Below are 22,107 nucleotides of genomic sequence, written 5' to 3'. Positions count from 1 at the left end.
CTGGGAAAGGCTGGGGAGACCCCGAGCTCTCGGCCATCAGTGGGAGGGGCTCCTCGAGGGTCACGGGTGGGCAGTGAGGGGGGCAGCGGTGGGCAGAGGCGTGCCCAGGCGGGGGTCCGTTCTGCCAGGCCTGCTGAACTCTGGGTCGGGCCGGCCCTGACAGTCTGCAGGGGGCACTGCCGTCAGGGTGGGGCCAGGTGGGGTCCGGGCACTGCCCAGGCCGGGGCCTGAGGAAGGCAGCCCCAGCAGGCCTGGAGGACAGTGCCGGCCGGGGGCTGGGGCAGTCGTGGCCTTGTGGCCCCCAGGAGCGGATCCTGTGGCCGGCAGTCACCTTGTCCTGCCATCTTCCCTGGGCGCCCCCTTGCTGCCTGCGTGGGCACTGCAGCACTGGTTGGGTTGGGCAGGGAAGCTCCAGACGGTGAGGCGGGGAGCAGGGCCTGGCCATGGGCCCCGGGCTGGTGAGAGCCGGCGGCCGGCGCTGTGGCGTAGTGGGTTAAGCATCTGCCTGTGGTACCGGCATCCCCTATGAGCGCCAGTTCAAGTCCCGGCTGCTCCACTTCCAGTCCAGCTCCCTGCTGTGGCCTGGGAAAGCAGTGGAAGATGCCCGAGTGCTTGGTCCCTGCACCCACGTGGGAAACCCGGAGGAAGCTTCTGGCTCCTGGCTGCGGATGGGCCCAGCTCCGGCCATTGTGGCGCTGCTGCTCCCGGCTCTCCCAGCGGGTGTGCACAGGGTCTGGGTGCTCCCTGGGCCCACAGTCAGCCCTGCTCCCTCACTGCTACCCCTGCCGCCCCGTGGGTGCCACCAGCACTGCTGTCTCCCAGGGCAGGCCAGCGCGGGGTCCGCGGGGTCCGACGGCCTTGGCTGCCCAGCGTCCCTTCTGCGCACGTAGCAGGAGCTGGCCAGGCCCAGGCGTCCCCGCTCCCCCCCCCCCACTGAGCCTCTGCCTCTGCAGACTTCAGGCTGGACCCCAGGGACCCTTTCTGCTCTCCCCTGCCCACTCAGGGCTGAATGGCCGGGGAGCCACAGGAGAGGCCAAGGCGGGCCTGGAGCTCCGGCCGTGGGCCCCACGTGGGACGGCTCGGGGTGTGCTCGGGCGTGGGTGGCGCCAGACGAGGGCAGGCTCAGCAGGTCCCCCAGGCACCGGAGGGCTGTCCCGAGCCGCGCATCCCCGGGGCCGCCAGCGAGTGCCGGGCTCTGTTGGGTCATCCTGGCTCTGCCTCTCGCCCTCTGTGCCCCCTTTGGATCCGGGGTGGTGAACGTGCTGTCACACCCACGGTCGCCGCGTCACACGGTCTCCCACGTCCTGTGCTGTCACCTGCACCCTAGAATAGCACCGTAGCCGGAGACGGGTTTGGCAGGGGTCCGTAGGGCGTGCCCTGGTCCACCATGACACAGGGAGAAGCTGGGGGGACTGATGCCTGTCCCCTCCCCGGCAATGCACCTGCTGCAGCCCCACCCCCATGCCACGGTGCCAGCGTCGCGAGGGGACAGGCCACGAGGGGGTCCCAAAAGGGACAGACAGCTCGCTCTCCCTCACTGCCTGGTGAGCACGCGAAGGCCAACCGGGCGGCAGCCGGCACCCTGGCCTGTCCCAGCGGCTGCCTGCCAGCTGGGTGAGGGCCCTGGGGGAAGCGGCCCCCACGGCCTGGCTCTCGGCCTCTGGCCGCAGGACACAGGGTGTCCGGGCCCCGCCGTGGGCCATGCGTTGTCCCAGCAAACCCGGCCGGCGTCCCTCAGGCACTGGGCTCATCTGGCGATGGTGAGGGTGGGCACTGAGTCCATCCAGCGGAGACAGCCAGAGAGCGCCGGGTGCAACCACACGGCGAAGAGGCAGCGTGGTCGGAGGGGCAGGGGACCCCAGAGCCCCGGCCAGCCTCGCTGGTGGGGGGCCACGTGTGACCTTGGGAGCTGAGCGCAGCCCACGGCCGATGCCAGCAAGGAAAGGGGCTCGGTCCTCCAAGGCAGGAAGTGGAGCCTGGCACCGCCAGCCGCACGTGCCGCCGCGCCCGGCACGGAGCCCTGACCGCTGGGCAGCCCCACTCCAGCAGCCAGGGGACCCCAGGAAGCTCGGAGCCGGGGGAAGGCAACGGGCCCCTTCCCAGAGCAGGGGCGCCCTCGCCCTCCCCCCTCAGCCCCTTCCCGGAGCAGACGCCCTCGCCCTCCCCCCTCAGCCCCTTCCCGGAGCAGACGCCCTCGCCCTCCCCCCTCGGACGTCGCAGCCCCCGCTCTCGGCCTCTGCACTCCAGGACTGGGCCAAGCCCCTTCGAATCACCCTGAGCCACGTGCCCACAGCCCAGGGTCTGCGCCTCCACGGCCACGAGCCCACTCCCCTGACAGCCTCCACTGCCCCCACCTCCTCCAAGGCCACCAGCGAACCGTCTCGGGAAGCCTGCACTGCTGGCCTGCCCTGGCTCGTGGTCACTGCCTTTTACGACATGTGCTCGTCATCCTGGGTTCAAGAGGCCCCTGGGACAGCCTGCGCACCTGCCGCACACCTGTAGGTACACACCTGCCGCACACCTGTAGGTACACACCTGCCCACACCTGTAGGTACACACCTGCCGCACACCTGTAGGTACACACCTGCCCACACCTGTAGGTGCACACCTGCCGCACACCTGCCGCACACCTGCAGGTACACACCTGCCGCACACCTGCCGCACACCTGTAGGTGCCCACCTGCCCGCACCTGTAGGTGCACACCTACCTGCACACCTGTAGGTGCCCACCTGCCCACACACCTGTAGGTACACACCTGCCCACACACCTGCCCGCACACCTGTAGATGCCCACCTGCCCACACACCTGCCCGCACACCTGCCCGCACACCTGTAGATGCCCACCTGCCCGCACGCCTGCAGGTACACACCTGCCGCACACCTGTAGGTACACACCTGCCCGCACACCTGCCCGCATACCTGTAGATGCCCACCTGCCCACACACCTGCCCGCACACCTGCCCGCACACCTGTAGATGCCCACCTGCCCGCACGCCTGCAGGTACACACCTGCCGCACACCTGTAGGTACACACCTGCCCGCACACCTGCCCGCATACCTGTAGATGCCCACCTGCCCACACACCTGCCCGCACACCTGCCCGCACACCTGTAGATGCCCACCTGCCCGCACGCCTGCAGGTACACACCTGCCGCACACCTGCCCGCACACCTGCCCGCATACCTGTAGATGCCCACCTGCCCACACACCTGCCCGCACACCTGCCCGCACACCTGTAGATGCCCACCTGCCCGCACGCCTGCAGGTACACACCTGCCGCACACCTGCAGGTACACACCTGCCGCACACCTGCAGGTACACACCTGCCCGCACACCTGTAGGTGCCCACCTGCCCGCACACCTGCCCGCACACCTGCCCACACACCTGCCCACACCTGCCGCACACCTGCAGGTACACACCTGCCCACACCTGTAGGTGCACACCTACCTGCACACCTGTAGATGCCCACCTGCCCGCACACCTGTAGGTACACACCTGTAGGTGCACACCTGTAGGTACACACCTGCCCGCACACCTGCAGGTGCCCACCGATTCTCACGCTGTGCATGTCACACCCCAGTCCTGCCACCTGCACCCGCTGCTGGCTGGCTCTGGGCTGCACCCTCCACTGAGGTGACCCCACCAGCGTGGGGCCTCAGATCCCTGGGGCAGCTGGTGCCCAGTGGGCCGCTCCCTGGCCCCAAGCCCTCAGCGCACAGGCGCGGGCGTCCACACAGCCACGAGACCCCTCCAACCGGCACTCCGGGAACTCCAGAGTGGAGGCCTGACCCCCCTCCTGCAGGCTGCCACCCCTCTTGGTGTCCCTGCCCCCAGGCCTCAGCGCCACCTGCAGACCCTCTGGCCCCAGTGCGGGCGGCACACGGCAAGCCCGTAGCAGGTGTCCGTGCCCCACAGGAGGGCAGTGACCACTTCTCCTGGGCTGCGAGGACATTGTCCAGGTTACATGGGGGCGGGAAGCGCAGAGAAAGCACTGGTCTCCCCGTGGGCCCCGCGCCAGGGGCCCGGCGCCCTCCCATCCCCCGTCCCCAGAGACCGAGGAATCCGGGCCCTGGGCCACGGCAGTCAGTCCTCCCCACGTAGGAGTCAGCGCTCAGACTCCCTCAGACGACGACGGGCATTCTGAAGTAAAGGGGGAGGGCGCCGTGGTGTAGAAGGTTAAGCCTCCACCTGTGACATCAGCATCCCGTCCAGGCACTGGTTCAAGACCCGGCTGCTCCTCTTCTGCCCCAGCTCTCTGCTGTGGCCTGGGAGAGCAGTGGACGATGCCCGAGTCCCTGGGCCCTGCACCCGCGTGGGAGACCTGAAGAAGCTCCTGGCTCCTGCGGATGCTGCAGCCATCTGGGCAGTGAGTCCGTGGATGGAAGACCTCTCTCTCTCTCTCTCTCTTCTCTCTCTTCCCTCTCTTTTCTCTCTTCTCTCTCTCCTTTCTCTCTCTCTCTCTTCTCTCTCTCCAACTCTGCCTTTCAAATAAGTACAAAATAAATATTGAAAAAGAAAGAAAAAAGAAAGCTCACTGTGTGACCCAGCCGGCGGCACCCGTACCCACTCTGCCCCAGCGGCCACCTCTGCGGCCGGCGGGCGGCTCCGCGGGGTTCGCTGCTGATAGCTGCAAAAGCTGGAGCCACCGAGTCACCATCCTGCCCCGTCCCAACTCGCCTGTGCTTCCAGCGCCACGGGGCCTGGGGAGCAATGGCACTGATTTTTTTAAAGATTAATTAATTTATCTATTTGAAAGAGCTAGAGAGAGGCAGAGGCAGGAGAGGTCTTCCATCCGCTGGGTCACTCCCCAGATGGCCACAGCGGCCGGAGCTGTGCCGATCCGGAGCCGGGAGCCAGGAGATTCATCTGGGTCTCCCATGCAGGTGCAGGGGCCCAAGGACCCAGGCCATCTTCTGCTGCTTTCCCAGGCCACAGCAGAGAGCTGGATCAGAAGGGGAGCAGCCGGGACTCAAACCGGTGCCCATATGGGACGCCGGCTCTGCAGGCCGTGGCTTTACCTGTCACACCACAGCGCCGGCCCTGCAAAACACGAGTGGCCGTGTGGGCGTTAAGGCACAGCAGGTAAAGCCACCGCTTGGGACGCAGGGAGCGAGGCCCCCACCTCTGCCCCTGGGCCAGCTCCCCGCTGATGCACCAGGCCCGGCCACCGCCTGGGAGGCCTGGGCGGCCTGGGTGGAGCTCCAGCTCCTGCTGCAGCCGTCTGGGGAGTGAACCAGCAGACCGCAGTTGAGATAATCTCTCTCCCACCCCCACCCCCACCCCCGCTTCAAATAAATGAAGCGAAAATCAGGAGAGACTAGACCCAGACCCAAAGTGGCCGGCGCTGGGCTGAGCCGGGGCCTCTCGTGCCCGCTGCTGCCCCCAGAGAGGAACCTCGAGGCCCCGCCCCCTCCCGCCCCCTCCCCCAGCCCTGGCACCAGGCCAGCCCCTGCTGTGTGCCAGCCACCGACAAGCCAGGGGGACACCCCAGGCTCCTGCTGCACTCTGCGTGGCCCCAAGGCTGGGGGCAGGCAGCCTCCGGTGCGACCCCGCCCCCCGGGGCAGGCAGGGCCGCCTCCCGCCTGGTGCCCACACTGCCCTGGCTCCCGGGGGCCGACCGAAGCCGCGGATGCAGCCGGGACCCGGCAGCAGTGGCTGCGTCACTGCCCAGCCCGCTGCGGTCTTCCAAGGGCCTGCCCGAGTGCGGGAGGGGCTGGGCAGCCGCTGGCGGCTCAGGGAGGGGCTCCCCGGCGGAGCTGGGCCTGGGTGGAGCCTTGGGGAGGGGGCCGCGCCCCTGCAGAGCTGGGGGCCCCATCCCCTGTGGTGCTCATGCCTGGGAGGGGCCCTGGTCTTGCACAGGGGGTGTCAGGCACAGTGAGCCTGGGACGGGGCGGAGGTGGCTACAGCCGTGGGCAGGCCGGGCTCTGGGACCCCGGAGGGCCAGGACAGGACCCCTGTGGCCCGCTCCTGTGAGGCTCTTGGTGTGAGTCTGGCCACCCCCCCAGCCCGAGTTGGTACTGCCTGCCTAGGGGAATGGGTGCACCTTGCCCACAGACCTCCGTCTCTGTCTCGTGGCTTGCTGTGGCTGGCCCGGTGAGCTGGAGCACCCCGTGCTGTGCCCCAGTGGCTCTGGAGGCTGGGGGGCGGGGGGGCTCGGCCCCTGAGTGCCTGCAGCCGGGACAACTGGCACCGACCCCGATTCCCCCCCTGGCCAGGGGCCAGCCCTTCCTCACCAGGCTGGAGCAGAAAGTGGGCACCACTCCGGGCAGGCCCGCCCCCGGGGAAGGCCCACCCCTTCCCCAGCAACTCTTGGTCCCCGAGAGGAGGGGCCAGCGCCGGCTGTCACCTGCCACTACACCCCCAGCGCTTGATCGCTCGAATTAGCACTTCCGACCTGGACAGCGGGGCGCTGGGACCCGCTCCACCACCGGGCTCCCCGGCACCCCACCCCCGGCCGTTCCACTGCGGCGGCGGCGCGGGGAACGCGCGCGTGTGCGCGAGATGGTTGCGCCCGGCGCCACCCCCGCCGCTCCAGCCGCCGCGCCGCGCCGTGCGCTCCCGCAGGATGGCGCGGGCCAAGCTGCCGCGCTCGCCGTCCGAGGGCAAGGCGGGCTCCGGGGGCGGCCCGGCCGGCGCCGCGGCCCCCGAGGAGCCGCACGGGCTCAGCCCGCTGCTGCCGGCCCGCGGCGGGGGCTCCGTGGGCAGCGACGTGGGCCAGAGGTAGGGGCAGGCGCGGGCCTGGGAGCCCCCGCGCAGGGCCGCCGGGAGGGGCTTCGCATCCGCGCTCGCATCCCGCACGCTCGCTCGCTCGCTCGCTCCTCGCCGCACCTGCGCGCCGCGGCAGCCCGGGAAGGGGGTCTGCGGGTCCGTCCTGGAAAGCGGGGGCGCAGCCCCCGGCCCTGCACTGTCCTGCCCAGCCTGCGGGCGCCTGGGGGACCCCCCTCACTGACCGACCCGGAGCCTGAGCAAGCCTGAGGGAGGGAGCTCACCCAGCTGTGCCCAGGCGCCGTGTCCCTCGGGTCCTGCGGCCACCTGGGGGAGGCAGGGCTGGCAGGGCCGGCGTCCCTGTCCCCACTCCAGTGGGCAGCATGAGGCTGGGCTCCGCGGGAGCGCCCCTTCGGGGGCATGTCCAGGACAAGCCCTGCCTGGTGCCAGGGGCAGCCGGGGTGCAGGAGGCCGAGCCGTCCCGGGTGGGCGCAGATTCCCGCTTCATGGATGAGGACGCAGGCCGCCGCGCCAGGAGCCGCTGCAGGAACGCGGGCACCCGGAGATGATGCAGACCCGGCCTGGTGTGGGCTCCAGTCGTGCCCGGCGGAGAGCCCTGGGGGCCAGGCCAGGAGAGCAGGGTTCTCCTGGGGCACTGGTCCCGGCGGGCGAGACGGACAGGGCTCCCAGGCCGAGGGAGCAGCGAGGGCCGCGGCAGGGGTCTGGAGGGGCTGAGTCAGGGCCGGGGGTGGCTGACAGAGGCCAAGCCTGACAGATGGCCGGACCCAGGGCGCCTGGGAACCGGGCCCCTGCCCCTCCCCGACCTGCCACAGGCCGACCTGGCCTCCGCCGCCCACACCTGCTCCTCACGGCCCCCCGGGGGCACGGCGGCTGCAGCCTGTTCCCATTTGCCAGGGGCGACTGTCGAGCCCTCCCCCGACTAATGGACAGCTGACCGGCAGTAGGGCTGGGCGCTGGCCTGGGCCCTGGGGGCCACTCTCCCTCTTCCTGGATACTGTGGGGGCCGGCGATCCGGGAAGCTCCACCAGCGGCCGGCCTGGCCCCTGCGAGGGTAGGCCAGAGGGACGGCGGGGCCTGCCTGGTGGCACCGAGCCCACAGTGCAGCCTGGGACTTAGGGCCCTGCTCCTCCGGCCAGGCCACCTCCTCCAGGAGGCCCTCTGCCGTGCCCATGCCTGCCCTCAGCTGTGCTGAGCCGTCCACCGGGGTGGCAGGGCTGCAGGTGCAGGGGGAGTCAAGGACGCCGTCCACACCCCGGCCCCCCGGCCCCTCTCCCCACGCACGCCCTGGCGAGGGGTCTCCGAGGCCCCCAGGGGCTGAGCCGCGGGCAGGGAGGGAGAAGCCTGCCCAGGCAGTGTGTGGGTGGCAGCGGCACCCTCTCCTGGCCGTTGTGCGCCGGGTGCTCTCTGCTGTGCCCCCGCCTGCCCCCTGCCCAGCTCTGGCTCCCGGCTTTTCCCTTTGCTCCTGTCTCCCCCGTGGGAGGCAGGGAGGCCCTGGGGGAGGCCTGGCAGTGGGGGCCGACGGCCATTCGGGAGCTGAGGTGCAGAGGAGCCCAGTGAGGGAGGCTGGGCTGCTTAGCAAACCCACCCAGTGGGTCAGGTGCCCAGGGTGCTGGTGGGGCGTCCCGAGCCTAGGGGAGACTGAGTGGACGCGGGCCACTGGGGCTTCCAGGACAGCTGGCAGGAGGGACAGGCCAGGGACGGGGTGGGGGACAGGCCCCTAGGGGAAGCTCCAGGGTCACTGGGTGGGTGCAGAGTGGACAGCAGGTGTCCTGGGAGGCGGTGGGTGGGGCTACAGAGACCCAGGAGGTGGGACCGGGACCTGAGAGGGCTGCGGGGCGGGGGCAAGGCCCTCGGGGTCCCTGGAGCTCTGGGAGGTGCAGGACACTTGGCGGGGGCCTGTGAGGTGCCTGAGACGGACAAGGGGAGCCCCGGGGGAGGGGGCCGAGCTGGGGAGGAGAGGGGGTGCGCAGGTGCAGCCTGGGCCCAGGCAAGGGGTCCGAAGGAGGAAAGGGATGAGGAGGGGGCTCCCGGGGAGGGAGGAGCAGGCGGGGAGGGGCCGGTACAGGGCTGGGCCCCTGCGACCGAGGGCGCCGGATGTGGAGGTGGGAGAGTCTCTCTCAGGGCTGGACCATCTGGGGACTCGGGGAGGGGCCGGGCTCCCCGCGGTCTTCATGGGCAGGTCCAGGAGTGGGTGGGGCCTCGGGTGCTGGGGGTGGGATGTGGCGTGGTGGGTGCTGCAGGGCGCCCACTTACCGCCTGTCCCCTCGGGGCGCTGACTCAGGGCGAGCGCGCGAGCCTGGCTCAGGAGTCCCCTGAGGACCATCCCAAGGGACGGGGCCACCGCTGTGTGCAGGGGTTGGGGGCAAGGGTAATCTGCCCCCACCCTGTGCACCCACGGCCACCGGCCCCACACACAGCCCCTCCCACCCCAGTCCCCCGTGGCTTCGTGACCCCCAGGACGTCCCTCCATCGCCTTCCCACTGGGCCCAGGACGAACCACCGGCAGCCCCCAGCCCCATTTCCCCACTTCCCTCTGCCACCCCCTCCCCGGCCTCTCTGCCCCCTCCCAAGCCTGAGCCCTTCACGAAGGGGTGGGGGTGCTGACGCCCGAGCCCTGCTCCCCGCCTTTCCCTAGAGACCCGCCGTGTGCCCACGGCCCCGCCCACCCCCAGCACGGCCCCTCCCCCGTGCTGGCTCCTGTGGGGCCTTCCTGCCCCTGCCACCCCCCCCCAGAGCAGTCGCATCCCCGCTGCTTTTCCTGGCTGGGGTGGGGAGCTGGGGTGCAGGGCTCCCCGCAGCTCAGACCCCAGTTCCCAAACCCGCTGAGCCCGAGCCGGTCCCTGAAGCATCTCCCGGCGCTCAGACCCCGGTGCAGAGGGCAAGGACCCCCGCCCCGCCCCCAGCCCCAGTGAAGAAGGCGGAGCCGAATCCGGACTCCCAGGCAGGGCCCGGTGTGGAGGAGATGGCCCAGGCCCGGCGCATGGTCTCGGCCATCCCCAGGGGCCCTGAGGGTCAGGCCCCCGAGACCACTTGGGTTCCGGTGCTCCAGGCCCTCCCCGCCCCCGGCGAGGTCTCTCCGGCTGGCCTTGTCCGCAGGGCTCCCCAGCCCTGTCGTTGCCTCGGGACACTAGGGCTCCTGGACGAGCTTGCGCGGGCCTGGCGGGGGGAGGGGCCTGCCCTGGACCCTGAGGCAGAGCAGCAGTGGGCTCTCTGCAGGGGCTGGGACAGGGCGAGGGGGGCTTGGCAAGGGAGGGGCCCCTGCGCCATTGCTGGGGTGCTGCTGAGTGTGTGGGGTGCTGAGGAGGCGGGAGAGGCCCAGGGCCACAGTGGCTGCTCCACGTCCCACCCAGGGCCACAGGGCACGGCCCCTCGGAGCCAGGACGCAAGGGGCTGGGTGTGCACTGCCTGCTCTCCACGCCACAGGCTGTGGCCCTGCCTGCTCCTGCCCACAGAATCTTCTAGAAGGACCAGTGACCCGGGGCGCAGGTCCAACTTAAGGGCCTAGGGCCCATGTCCTCCCAGGCAGCCGTGTGGACAAGAGCATGCTGGGCAGACCGGGCAGGACCACACCTGACGGCCAGCTGCGTGACCCTGCACGGGGTCCACCCCTGTTGACCTCAGCGTCCGGCAGGGGTCACAGAGGGGCCTGGGCAGGGCGGGGCCATCGTCCCCGGGGAGCAGGGGGTGCGTGTGGCCACGCCCGCGTGGGCTGCGCTGGTTTCTCCGGCCCCGCCGCATGCTGGGCTGCCGCCGAGGGCACCCGGGGCGCCCAGGTCAGGCGTGGGCACGGGCAGGCCCGCCGCCCTCGCGCCCCGCCCCCGCCTTCCGTGGTGATGACTCTCCTGTGCCCCCAGGCTCCACGTGGACGATGCCAGCCTGGACTCCTCCCTGTCTCAGTAAGTGCTCCCGGGTGGGGCTGCCTCCGGGACCGGCCACCTGCGGCCGGCAGGGAGCGCACGGCCGGCCAGCACCTCCCACGTGCCCCTGAGAGCGAGGCCGGGTGGGGCCGCCAGTCATCGCCTGGGCGGGGAGCCCGGGAGGAGGACGCGGGGCCAGCCGGGGGCGGGACACCAGGGCCCTGCAGCCCCAGGTGCAGCCGGATGCCGCACAGCCTGTGGGGCTCGGGGGAGCAGGCGGCCCAGGCGGGTCCTGTCTCCGTGTGTCCTGAGCGAGGGCTGTGCGGCTGCGCTCCTCACTTCAGTCAAGCAGAGGGGACTTGGGGGCGGGGCAGCCAGAGCCCCTCCGAGCGGCCGGGCGCCCCCACCCCGTCCAGGGCGGCCTCCCAGTGGGCCTTGAGCCCTGTTAGTTTCGTGGGCCCGAGGTGGTGGCGCCTGCAGCTCCCGGGCGTGCTCCGTGAGGTCTTGTGCTGCTGGTGGCTGGTCGCTGTTGTCCCAAAGGAGTCGGGCGCGGGGGCGGGTCCTACGCCTGGGCCTCCGTCTGCCAGGCCGGGCGCCGAGGTGCGGTGGTGCGGTGGTGCGGTGGGGAAGTGGGCGAGCCGGGGGCAGGCGCAGGGCCCGCCCAGGCCGGGCTCCTGGGGCACCGGGCGGAGGATGGGCCACTTGTGGCTGCCCCGGGGCTGTCACCCGTCAGAACAGATGTCCCCATCAGAGGCCCAAGGGACAAGGACCAGCAGGTCCCCGGGGACCCTCAACAGGGTTGGAGGGGCGCCCAAGAAAGGGTGGCGATGGCAGAGCCTCCCCCGGCAACGCCTCCCCACGGCTGGTCTGAGGGGCTGGGTGTGGGACGGCCGAGGGCCTGGGGAGCTGGCCCGTGGCAGGGTCCGGGAGCGAGGAGCAAGCCCTGACCACTGCCCGTCCCTGGGCCGATCCAAGCCGGCCAGAGGGCTCCTGGGAGAGGGAGGGCGTCTCCCGTCTTGGGGCTGGGATAGCTGTGCATCAGTGCCTGTCCCCGCCCTGCCCGTCCCCAGCTGGTAGCCCCAGCCACCCTGCACAGGTGGGGAGGCACTGAGCAGGGCGGCCCCAGCCGCAGCGCCTCACCTGCCCACCCAAGCAGCCAGGGCGCCGGGGCCACGCGCAACCTGGGCCATGGGCTGCGTCCAGGCTCAGAACACGCGGCCGGGGGTTGGCACTGGGCCTGGGCCTGACCTCCTGCTGGCATTGGGACAGAGGCCCCCACGGAGCGCCCAGCCAGGCAGCTGAGGCCTCGGCCCCAGGGCGCGTGGCTGCGGGGGCTGGTGGGTGGCACCCCTGGGGCTGGCGCCGGGTGGCCTGGTGCTGCGTGGAGCTCCCCAGCCTGGGCCACGTGCACTGGGGCTGCCTGCCAGGAATGCGTGCAAGGCTGGCTCCCGTCTGCCCGTCTGCTCCCCGGGCAGTGAGGGGAACTGAGCACCCCGCCCCTGCCCGCTCACCACTGGGCACTGGGCCTGGCCTCACCGGGCGTGCTCAGTGCCGGCACGTGGGGGCTCCGTGGGTGCCCTGACCCTGGCCACTGGCAGGTGGCGGGGCAGAGCCACACCCTGGGAGCCCAGGGAGCCAGGGGCGCGGGGATGGGGCTGGCCAGGGCTTGTTGCATCCTCACGGAAGCGGGCACTGGGCACCGACCGTCCCCCCAGACCTGCCTGTGCCGTGCGGGCGCCTCCTGTGGGCCCGCCCCTGTCCAGGCGGAAAAGCAGAGCCCGGGGGTGGGGTAGGCGCTGCCCTGTGAGCGACGCCGACACCGCATCGTCCACCTGCAAGCAGGCGGCTGCAGCACCTGTGAGGGGCCCGCACCTGGGCTGCGCGGGCCCCTGTCCAGCCGCACAGAGCCGCGTGGGCTCCGGGGCCGCTCCGGGAGAGGCCCGCTGTGAGCTTGGCCAGCTGCTCCCCCCTCGGCCTGGGCTCTGGGTCCGAGCCCCGGGGGCCCTGAGGCGTCTGAGGCTGGCCCCGGGCGCTGGGCAGCCACACACCAGGCTGTCTCCCGGTCCTCCCTCAGGACTCGTGGGAGGCCACTCGGCCACCTTCCCGGGGAGGAAGCAGAGGCCAAGGCAGGCGAGGGTGCCGGGGCTGGGCCGGCAGGGACGGGCTGCGTCCGGCATCCTGGGGGACTCCGGCCTCTGAGGGAGGGGCTGAGGCTCAGCTGTGAACGCGGGCAGCTCCGACGGGGCCCAGCTGGCACCCGCGAACCCCAGGACCGCCCCAGCCGGCCGCGGGCTCCCTGCCCAGGCCACCTCCTGCTGCCCCTCACGATTGGCCGCTGGCTCACACACGCTTTGGGGGACGTGGGTGGTTTTCATCCACTTCCTGTGGCGGTGCAGGGCGTGGGCGGCCGCAGTCCCCGAGAAACGGAAGGGCGGGAGGCCGGCTGATTCCTCGGGCACTGCGGGTCCCTCACTCCCCTGCAGGCGGGCACTGCCCACTGCGGCTGTTATGAGGCCCTGGGGCTGCGGAGCCCGGCCAGGGACCCCTCTGCCGGCGGGGGGCAGAGAGCGGGCAGCAGACGGGCGAGGAGCTGACCCCGGAGGGCCCAGGCCCCGCTGGAGAGGCTGGGAGAGGTGGGGCTGCAGTGGGTGTCAGTGAGGTGGGGAGGGGGTGCCGAGCGGTCAGGACAGAGCCGGGCACCTGCCCAAGGACCGAGGTCGGGGGCCCTCCTGGGGCCGAGATGGTGGGAGGTGGGCAGGGCAGGTGGACAAACGGGGTGACGGCAGCTCCCCGGGACGTCACGGGCCCAGGGCTCTGAGCAGGGACGGCGGCCACGGCGCTGGGGGGACCTGGGGGTGGGCAGGGGGTGAACGGAGTGGGGAGGGGAGGCCTGCGAGGGGCCGGTGGCCAGGACCAGAGTGCCAGTCTGGAAGTCACCTGTGGGCAGCCCTGGGCCCCATGTTAGGGAGGGGTGGGGGAGGGGAGGCGGGGGGCACCGGAGTCGGGCCGGGGGCATGGGCTGAGGGGCTCGGCCACCTCAGCATCTGCTCAGGGGCCTGGTGGGGCCTGAGTTGGGGGAGGGGGAGGCGTCTCCCTTGGGGGCTGTGCTGGGGGAGGGGGTGGTCTCTCACGACCCCTGGAAGTGAGGGAGGTAGGCAGTGGGGGAGGCCAGGGGTGTGCGGGGTACACTGTGGGGTGTTGGTGTGCAGTGAGGTATTGGGGTGCAGTTGGGTTTTTGAGTACACTGCTGTATGCTGGGGTATAGTGAGATACTGGGTGCAGTGGGGGAGTGTCCTGGGGTGCACTGTGGTATGTTTGGGTGCAGTGAGGCATTGGGGTGCAGTTGGGTTGCTGGGGTGCAGTTGGGTTGCTGGGGTGCACTGTGGTATGTTGGGGTGCACCGGATGCGCCCGTCAGCCCTGGATCGGACTCTGCGGGTCTGCAGGGGCCTCTCCTGCCCCTCCTCCAGGAGTCCTAGGGGTTCAGGGTGACCACCCAGGGCCCCCGAGCTCCGTGGCCAACAGGAACAGCACAGCCGTGGCAGGGCCTGCACCTCGAAGCCACGGGGTCCGCGGCGATGAACACTGGGGGCCGCCAGCCCTGGTGGGCAGTGACATCCAACCTAAACCCACACTGGTGGGGGCCATGCCTGCTGGGGGCGGGGTCCACAGCGCCGCATCCCCTGCCCTGGACAGTGGCACTGAGAGGGGACAGAGATCTGAGCCTGTGTTCACCTCACGGCCGCCTCTGGACGGTCAGCACCTGTCCCACCTGCTCAGACACCTCCTCCTCCGTGCAGCCCTCCTGGGTCCCTCGAGGGGGCTCTGTCCCTCTGCCCTCCCTCACCTGGGCTATCGTCCCAGCCCCACGCCAGCCCGAGGGAGGCAGAGTCAGCCCCACCTGACACTCAGAGAGGCCGCTGACCGCCGATGGACACAGGTGGAGGGTGCTGGGGGTCGGGTGCTGCACCTAGGGGACCTGTGCACCCCCACTTCCCAGCGGGAGACGGGGGAGGCCACACCTGCTGCCGGAACCCTGGCTCCGGGTCACACAGGTCATCAGCCCCGCCCTGGCCGGCAAGCCTTGTGTCCGAGGCTGGGGCCGTGGGGGCCGCAGCTGTCGTCCCCAGCCGTGTGCTGGCCGGTGACCAGGCGGCTGTAGCGGGGTTGCGTGCTCCCCCCCCCCCCAGCCCCGTGGTCCCGTCCTGTGCGCCCGGGCAGCCCCAGGGCCACCAGGAGCTGGGTGGAGCCGCCGGGCTCGGAGCCGGGGCAGGAGGCTGACGGCTGGAGCCCAGGGGAGGGGCGCAGGACGACCGCTTGCGGCCGGCCCATCTGCCCGGCACCCTGTGGGATGCAGTGAGCGGTGGCCTCAGAACACGGCCGCCAAGGCCACGGCACGCAGGGGGCTGCTCCGGGTGTTGAGCTCCTGCCGAGTCCGAGTGCTGTACTGAGGGCCCTGGGCACCGGCTGGGCGGGCAGCGGCCCCGGGGGGACTGGGGGGGGCTGGGGCGGGCAGCGGCCCCGGGGGGACTGGGGGGGGCTGGGGCGGGCAGCGGCCCCGGGCGTGCTGGGGGGGGGGCTGGGCGGGCAGTGGCCCCGGGCGTGCTGGGGGGGGGGGGCTGGGCGGGCAGCGGCCCCGGGCGGGCTGGGGGGGGCCGGGGCGGGCAGCGGCCCCGGGCGGGCTGGGGGGGGCCGGGGCGGGCAGCGGCCCCGGGCGGGCTGGGGGGGGCCGGGGCGGGCAGCGGCCCTGGGCGTGCTGGGGGGCTGGGGCGGGCAGCGGCCCCGGGCGTGCTGGGGGGGGCTGGGGTGGAGGCCGTGTCCCTGCACTTCTGCCCGGCCCCTCCCCCTGGGCCGGGCCTCAGGCGGGTGGTCTCCCCGCGAGCCCCCACGCCCTCTCCTGCCCCCAGGGTCCAGGTGGAGTTCTACGTCAACGAGAACACCTTCAAGGAGCGGCTCAAGCTGTTCTTCATCAAAAACCAGAGATCCAGTGAGTGAGGGCCCTGGCCACTCCACGGGCGTGGGCGGCGGGGGCAGCAGGGCACCCCCACCCCAGCTTCCTGCTGCCTGAGACCAGCACAGCACCTGGGTGTGACGCGGCCCCCTTGGGCGCCCCAGGCTGGGTGGGGCGGGGCTGGCTCCCACGATGCCCGATGGGAGCCCACGTCCACCAGCCTGGCCCCCAGGCCCGCCCCCACGAGCAGGGCGGCCCCCGCGGCCCTTACGACAGGCAGTGCGGTGCCCGCCCCGGGCCTTCGGGAGGAGCAGCGGGCGCGACCCTCGCTGGGCCCGGCGGGGGCTCCCCTGCCGCCCTCTCCCCCACGCCAGGCCTGAGGATCCGGCTGTTCAACTTCTCCCTCAAGCTGCTCACCTGCCTGCTCTACATCGTGCGCGTGCTGCTGGACGACCCGGCGCTGGGCATCGGATGGTGGGTGTCGTGGGGCGGGCCCCGCCGGCAGCTCGCAGTCCTCGGTCCCGCCTGCTTCTAGGGGCTGCACCTGCCCCCTCCTGCGCCCCCACCCCCATCAGCAGCGCCCGCTCCGGTGGCTCCCAGGGTCCGGAGCGGGAGGCCCGGGGCCTCGCTCCCTGGCGGCTTCGCCGGAGCTGTTCCCACTGCATCCCGCGGGACGCCCGTCTGCCCAGGGCTGCTGCCGCGGGAGCACCAGCTTGGAGTGGCCTCCCCGGGTGCACCCTCCATCCTGCTTCCCCGTTCCCGCGGCGCGCGCTGCGCCTCCCGCCCTTCTGTCCCAACACTCGTGCCGGCCCCTGCGCTCGCCTGGGCGCCCACCTTCATGCCAGATCTCTCCAGGTGCCCGGCCACCCCCGCCCCGCCCCGCCCCGCCCCGCGGCACTTAGGAGCGGGCTCTGTGGTCTGGGCCTCGGCTGTGTGTCCACCGTCGGGCGGGCGTCTGAGGGGCTCTGGTGGCCTCTGGGCCTCCCCTCTGGCTCCTCCCTGACTGGGGGGGCCACGGGCTGACAGCCTGGGAACGAACTTCGGCCCAATACCACTCGCAAGGGCGCTGGGGGTCCTCTCGGTCTCTTCAGAACAAGACCCCCACCTCTGTCCAGGTCGGGGGGCCCACACACCGCTGTGAGAACGGGGCTCTGGGCGCCTCCCAGCCCGCCTGGGTTCATCCCACCCTCCACGGCACACACCCCTACAGCCCAGGTCTGCGCCTGGCACATGGATGAGGCGGGAGGGCGGGGCTGTGGGTGGGCGGGCAGGAGGGGGAGTGAAGAGAGTGGACGGCTGGGCAGATGGGTGCTGGATGGACGGAGGGCGGAGTGGACAGGTGGTGGCTGGGTGAGTGGTGATGGGATGGGTGGCTGAGTGGATGGGGGCTGGGTGGGTGGGTAGCTGGGCGAGTGACAGAAGGGGCTGGATGGACACAGGTAAGAGATGGATGGTGGGTGGGCGGCAGCTGCGTGGGGGACAGGATGGCCAGACACTTCCGTGGGCACTGACTCTGCAACAGCCCTGGTCAGGCTCAGGGGGAAACGGGTCTGTGAGCAGGGAGGGTCCCGGTTGGTCTCCCGGGCCGTCCGTGTGCCAGCCTCCTGCCGGCTGGCTCCAGGGGGCTGGGAGACGCTTGTCCTCCACGGCGGTGTGGGGCACGCGCGCCCTGAGCCAGACCTCAGGCCTGGGGCTCGTCCAGCCCCACTCAGGGCTGCTCTGGCCTCCAGGGGGGCCCCCGTGTTCTGCTGTCCGGGGCCTGTGGTCAGCACGGGCCGAGCCCCCACGCTCTGCACTGGACGGCAGATCCCCGCCCTGCTGGCTGGGCAGAGCCACGCCCACGACTCCCGGGCTGGAGACCGCCTGCCCCCGCGGGGTCTCCGGGCCGGCCAGCTCCGTGTCTCTCCACAGCTGGGGCTGCGAGAAACACAACTACACGTTCAACGACTCCTCCCCCGAGATTAACTGGTGAGTGGGGCGGGGCGCCCTGCCAGCCCCGGCCACGCAGCCTCGGCGAGCTGGGGCAGAGCCGTCTGAGGGTCCCCCGAGCCCTCCCCCCTCAGTCCCCGCGGCCCCTCAGCCTGTCCGAAGCCAGCTTGGAGCCGTGGCCCACGCTGTGGCTGGGAGCTGTGCCCCCGCGGCTGGGCATGTCCCCCGGCCTCGCGAGGCTTGTCGGAACCCGAGGCCGTGCCTGTCATGGCAGAGGACGCGGCCGCCGCTGGAACTCCCTCCCCTGCGGTGGCCTTCTTAGGCTGCCTGGGGCTCAGGGCGCACCTGCCTGGGCGTGCAGAGGGAAGGGCCTTGCGGCCAGCACGTCCGGGAGGCTGCCCAGGGCCACCCCGCTCCCTGCTCCTTTGCTGGGGCACCTGCCCTTGTCCCCTCCACGGTCGTGGCCTGGGGGTGGCTGAGGGGCCTCTGGCTGCACCCCTGCTCACCCCCTTCTCTCCCAGGGCCCCCATCCTGTGGGTGGAGAGGAAGATGCCTCTGTGGGTGATCCAGGTGAGTGCCCCACGGGCTTCTCAGGGCCCAGCTCAGTGGGGGCCTAGGAGCAGCAAGGGCTCGGTGAGCAGGGGACCCAGGCTCAGTCCTCAAGGGAGGACCCAGGCTCAGTACTCAGTGAGGACCCAGGGTCAGCTCAGTGAGGACCCAGGGTCAGCTCAGTGAGGAGAGGACCTAGGCTCAGTACTCAAGAGAGGACCCAGGCTCAGTACTCAGTGAGCAGGGGACCCAGGCTCAGTACTGTGAGAGGACCCAGGCTCAGTACTCAATGAGGACCCAGGCTCAGTTCTCAGTGAGGACCCAGGCTCAATGAGAGGACCAACACTCAGTAACCAGGGATCCAGGCTCAGTGGCTTCCCCCAGTTCCCCTGGGCACTGCTGCAGGCTGCCCGCCCCGTGTCTCCATTGGAATCTCCCTCCTTGCTGCCTTCCTTGGGCAGAGAGGGGACTAGAGCCCCCCGAGTCCTGGCCAGCTCCCGAGGGCCAGCTCCCGAGGGCCAGCTCCCGAGGGGTCAGCTCTGCCGGGCTCCCATCTCCTTCGGGCTGTGGGGCCCGACAGGGCCTAGATGCAGCCGAGTCCCCCACTTCCTCCGAAGCCCACGTCGCCCGCCTCCATCCCGTCCCTGGAATAGCGGGGTCAGGTGCTGGCTGCTGTCCCTGCCCACAGCCTCGGGTGCTGGCACTGGGCCTGGCGCCCCAGGACGGCAGTGCCCTCGTCCCCCACCCCCCCACCCCCCCAGGGGCCCAGATTCCAGCTCGGGCCTGGCCGGCTGACACGGTCCTGACACAGGGACGGGGTCCCGGCAACCCCCAGCACACACGTGCACACACGCACGCATGCACGCGTGCTGGCTTGGAGGGTGCTGCCTGCCCTGCCCTGCGGGGCCCAGACCTCCAGGCCCCGCCCTTCACTCCCAGGTGGTCGTGGCCGTCATCAGCTTCCTGGAGACCATGCTGCTCATCTACCTCAGCTACAAAGTGAGTGCCCTGTGGCCCGCCCCCAGCCAGGCCCCGCCCCCAGCCAGGCCCCGCCCCCAACCCAGGCCCCACCCCACCCAGGCCCCACCCCCAGCTCCGGCCACACACCACCCTTGGGCCTCTCCCGGCCCCACCCCAGGCCTCTCCCAGCCCCGCCCCCAGCCAGGCTCCAGCCAGGCCCCACCCCCAGCCAGGCCCCAGCTAGGCTCCGCCCCCATCCAGGCCCCGCCCCCAGCTCCGGCCATGCCCCACCCTCGGGCCTCTCCCAGCCCCGCCCCTGGCCCCGCCCCACCCTGGGCCTCTCCCAGCCCCCCCACACTCTAAAGCCGCCCTCGGCCCCCAGGGCAACATCTGGGAGCAGATCTTCCGGGTGTCGTTTGTCCTGGAGATGATCAACACCCTGCCCTTCATCGTCACGGTGAGCGAGCCCCGCCCCCACCACGAGGGCCGCAGCACCGCCCAGCCCCTGACCCCTGACCTCTGACCCCTGCCCTCCGCAGATCTTCTGGCCGCCACTGCGCAACCTGTTCATCCCCGTGTTCCTGAACTGCTGGCTGGCCAAGCACGCCCTGGAGAACATGATCGTAAGACGGGCGGGCGGCTGGGGGCAGTGCGGGGGGCACACGGGCCGCAGAACAGGCACCCAGGCCAGGCCCTCACACACGGGCGCAGAGCCTCTGCCCAGAGTCTAAGCAGGGCCCAACGGTGTCCACCTCAGTGGTCGGGGACAACTGCCCCCCCGGCCAGGCTACTGTCCCGACGGCAACCTGGAGCTGGGCACGGGGAGGGGGACGCTGGGCACACCCAGCACCCTCACCCCCCGGGGGACGCTGAGGGGTGGGGGTTGGAGCCGTGCGCAGGCTTCCCAGCCTGCGCCCCCCGCTGCCTTCACGCCGGGCCCTGATGGCCGCGCCCTCTGCAGAATGACTTCCACCGGGCCATCCTGCGGACACAGTCGGCCATGTCCAACCAGGTCCTCATCCTCTTCTGCACGCTGCTGTGCCTGCTGTTCACGGGGTGAGTGCCCGGGGTCAGAGCACCTGCTGTCCCCTCCTCCCAGGGTCAGTGCACCTGCTGTGTCCCTCCTGCCGGGGTCAGTGCCCTGGGGTCAGTGCACCTGCTGTGCCCTCCTCCTGGGGTCAGTGCACCTGCTGTGCCCTCCTCCTGGGGTCAGAGCACCTGCTGTGTCCCTCCTCCTGAGGTCAGTGTACCTGCTGTGCCCTCCTCCTGGGGTCAGTGCACCTGCTGTGTCCCTCCTCCTGGGGTCAGTGCACCTGCTGTCCCCTCCTCCCGGGGTCAGTGCACCTGCTGTGCCCTCCTCCTGGGGTCAGTGCACCTGCTGTCCCCTCCTCCTGGGGTCGGGCACCTGCTGTCCCCTCCTCCTGGGGTCAGGCACCTGCTGTGCCCTCCTCCTGGGGTCAGTGCACCTGCTGTGCCCTCCTCCTGGGGTCGGGCACCTGCTGTGCCGGGCACCATGGGATTTGGTCCCCAGGCCCTGCCTGTCGGACCTCTTCGATCTTGGGCTTGGGGACGCAGCTGGTCGGGCAGTGTCCCCCCGGGGCTGGATGGAGGCTCTGAGAGGTAGGGGGGCCCGGCCCAGCCCCTCACCTACCCTTACTCACCTCTGCCTGCTCAGCTCTGCGACCCCATCCCCGGTGAGTTTTCCAGAGGCCCCGGAAGCCCCCCGGGGCAGGAGGGACAGCTCAGAGGAGCCAGGCTCAGGCACTGTCCCGTGGCTGGCAGCGAGGAGGCTGGGTCGTCAGCCCTAACAGGCAGGGGCAGTCTCTGGCCAGGCCTGGGGACCGATGGGTGGGGCTGGGCCTGGGTCTCCTGTGCGTGAGGGGGACACGGGGCCCTTCGACCCTTGCCCTGGAACCCCCGGTGGCCCGGGGCCGTGCGGCTGGTTGTCCCGGGGACGAGAGCCCTGGGGCCGGCAGGGCCTCGTCCGGGGCTCACCCCGGCTCTGGCCGGCCTGCAGCACCTGCGGGATCCAGCACCTGGAGCGCGCCGGCGAGAACCTGTCCCTGCTCACCTCCTTCTACTTCTGCATCGTCACCTTCTCCACCGTCGGCTACGGCGACGTGACGCCCAAGATCTGGCCGTCCCAGCTCCTGGTGGTCATCATGATCTGCGTGGCCCTCGTGGTGCTCCCGCTGCAGGTGAGGCCATGTGGCCGCGTGGGGGCAGAGGCCTCCGGGCGAGGAAGGGGCGCTCCCTCGACCAACACCGCCCCTGCCTGCGTCTCCCGGGAGCAGCGCGGGGCTCTGTGTGCCTGCAGCCAGCAGGCGAGAGCTGGGGGGGATGTGGCTGGGAGGGGGCGGGGCCAGAGCACCCAGGGATGCTCTGTGGGCCTGAGCTCGGCCCCTCGGCACCCTCCCCGGCACCCGGCTTCCCGCCGTGACCGGAGGCCGCTCTGACCAGGCTGCTGGGCAGCACAGGGCGCCCCGAGCCGCCAAGTCCACCGTGACAGCCCCCTCCCTAAGGGGCCACCAAGCCACCCCCACTGTGACGTGCCCTCCCCCGCTGTGAGACCCCTGCTCCCCCCCGGGGCCGTGGCCCTCCGTGCCGGGACCTCCTCGCCGTGCATGCAGTCCCCGTCTCGCGGGCGGGGTTCCTTGTGCGTGGTCACAGTCGCCCACCTCTCCTCCGGTGTTTGTGCTCTTCTGCCTTGTTGGAAAGACCGCTCCTGACCCCCGACCCCTGACCCCGACCCCCGGCTGCTCTCCCGTGTCCTTCTAACCCCACGAGCCTGCTGCCCAGAGCGCACTGTGTGCAGTGAGGGATGGGCAGGGGTCTCCCTGGCATCGGAGCCCCTGCGCCCGGGCAGCTGCCCTCTCCCCGCCAGGTGCCCGCCGTCCCTGTGCCCCTCCCCCTCCAACACTGCACACCCAGCCGCTGCAGGTCTGGGGGGCCCCGGACACCCCCAGATACTCTGCTTCTCTGCGTTCCCATTGTGGGGGGTCCTGGCCGTGTTGCGCGTCGTCTCCCCCAACGTCACGATGCAGCCATGCGGGTGCCGGTCGCTGTGGGCATGGCAGTGGCGGCACCGGCCCAGCCCGGCGCGTGTCTTCCTGGCCACTGAAGGCGCCCGCTGCT

General features: G+C 71.5%; 1 protein-coding gene across 8 annotated transcripts in view; it reads left to right on the top strand.

The window, feature by feature from the left end:
- The window catches only part of KCNT1 (potassium sodium-activated channel subfamily T member 1), a 49,554-nt gene that overhangs the window by 4,472 nt on the left and 22,975 nt on the right, over positions 1-22,107 (top strand). For 3 of the 8 annotated variants that reach the window (XM_070059289.1, XM_070059271.1, XM_070059282.1), the window contains exons 2-10: positions 15,491-15,570; positions 15,909-16,008; positions 17,446-17,502; positions 17,985-18,033; positions 18,952-19,011; positions 19,355-19,429; positions 19,512-19,595; positions 19,934-20,028; positions 20,990-21,170. In XM_070059289.1, the coding sequence (XP_069915390.1) occupies positions 15,491-15,570; positions 15,909-16,008; positions 17,446-17,502; positions 17,985-18,033; positions 18,952-19,011; positions 19,355-19,429; positions 19,512-19,595; positions 19,934-20,028; positions 20,990-21,170 (781 nt within the window). Of the gene's footprint in view, positions 1-6,407; positions 6,722-10,581; positions 10,624-15,490; positions 15,571-15,908; positions 16,009-17,445; positions 17,503-17,984; positions 18,034-18,951; positions 19,012-19,354; positions 19,430-19,511; positions 19,596-19,933; positions 20,029-20,989; positions 21,171-22,107 lie in introns of those variants that run through there. The other 5 variants (XM_070059291.1, XM_070059293.1, XM_070059287.1 and 2 more) reach the window with 5 other exon arrangements.

This window comes from Oryctolagus cuniculus, chromosome 1 (genome assembly GCF_964237555.1).
Source record: "Oryctolagus cuniculus chromosome 1, mOryCun1.1, whole genome shotgun sequence".
Classification (NCBI taxonomy): Eukaryota; Metazoa; Chordata; class Mammalia; order Lagomorpha; family Leporidae; genus Oryctolagus; species Oryctolagus cuniculus.
This window is presented reverse-complemented; position numbering and strand designations above follow the sequence as displayed.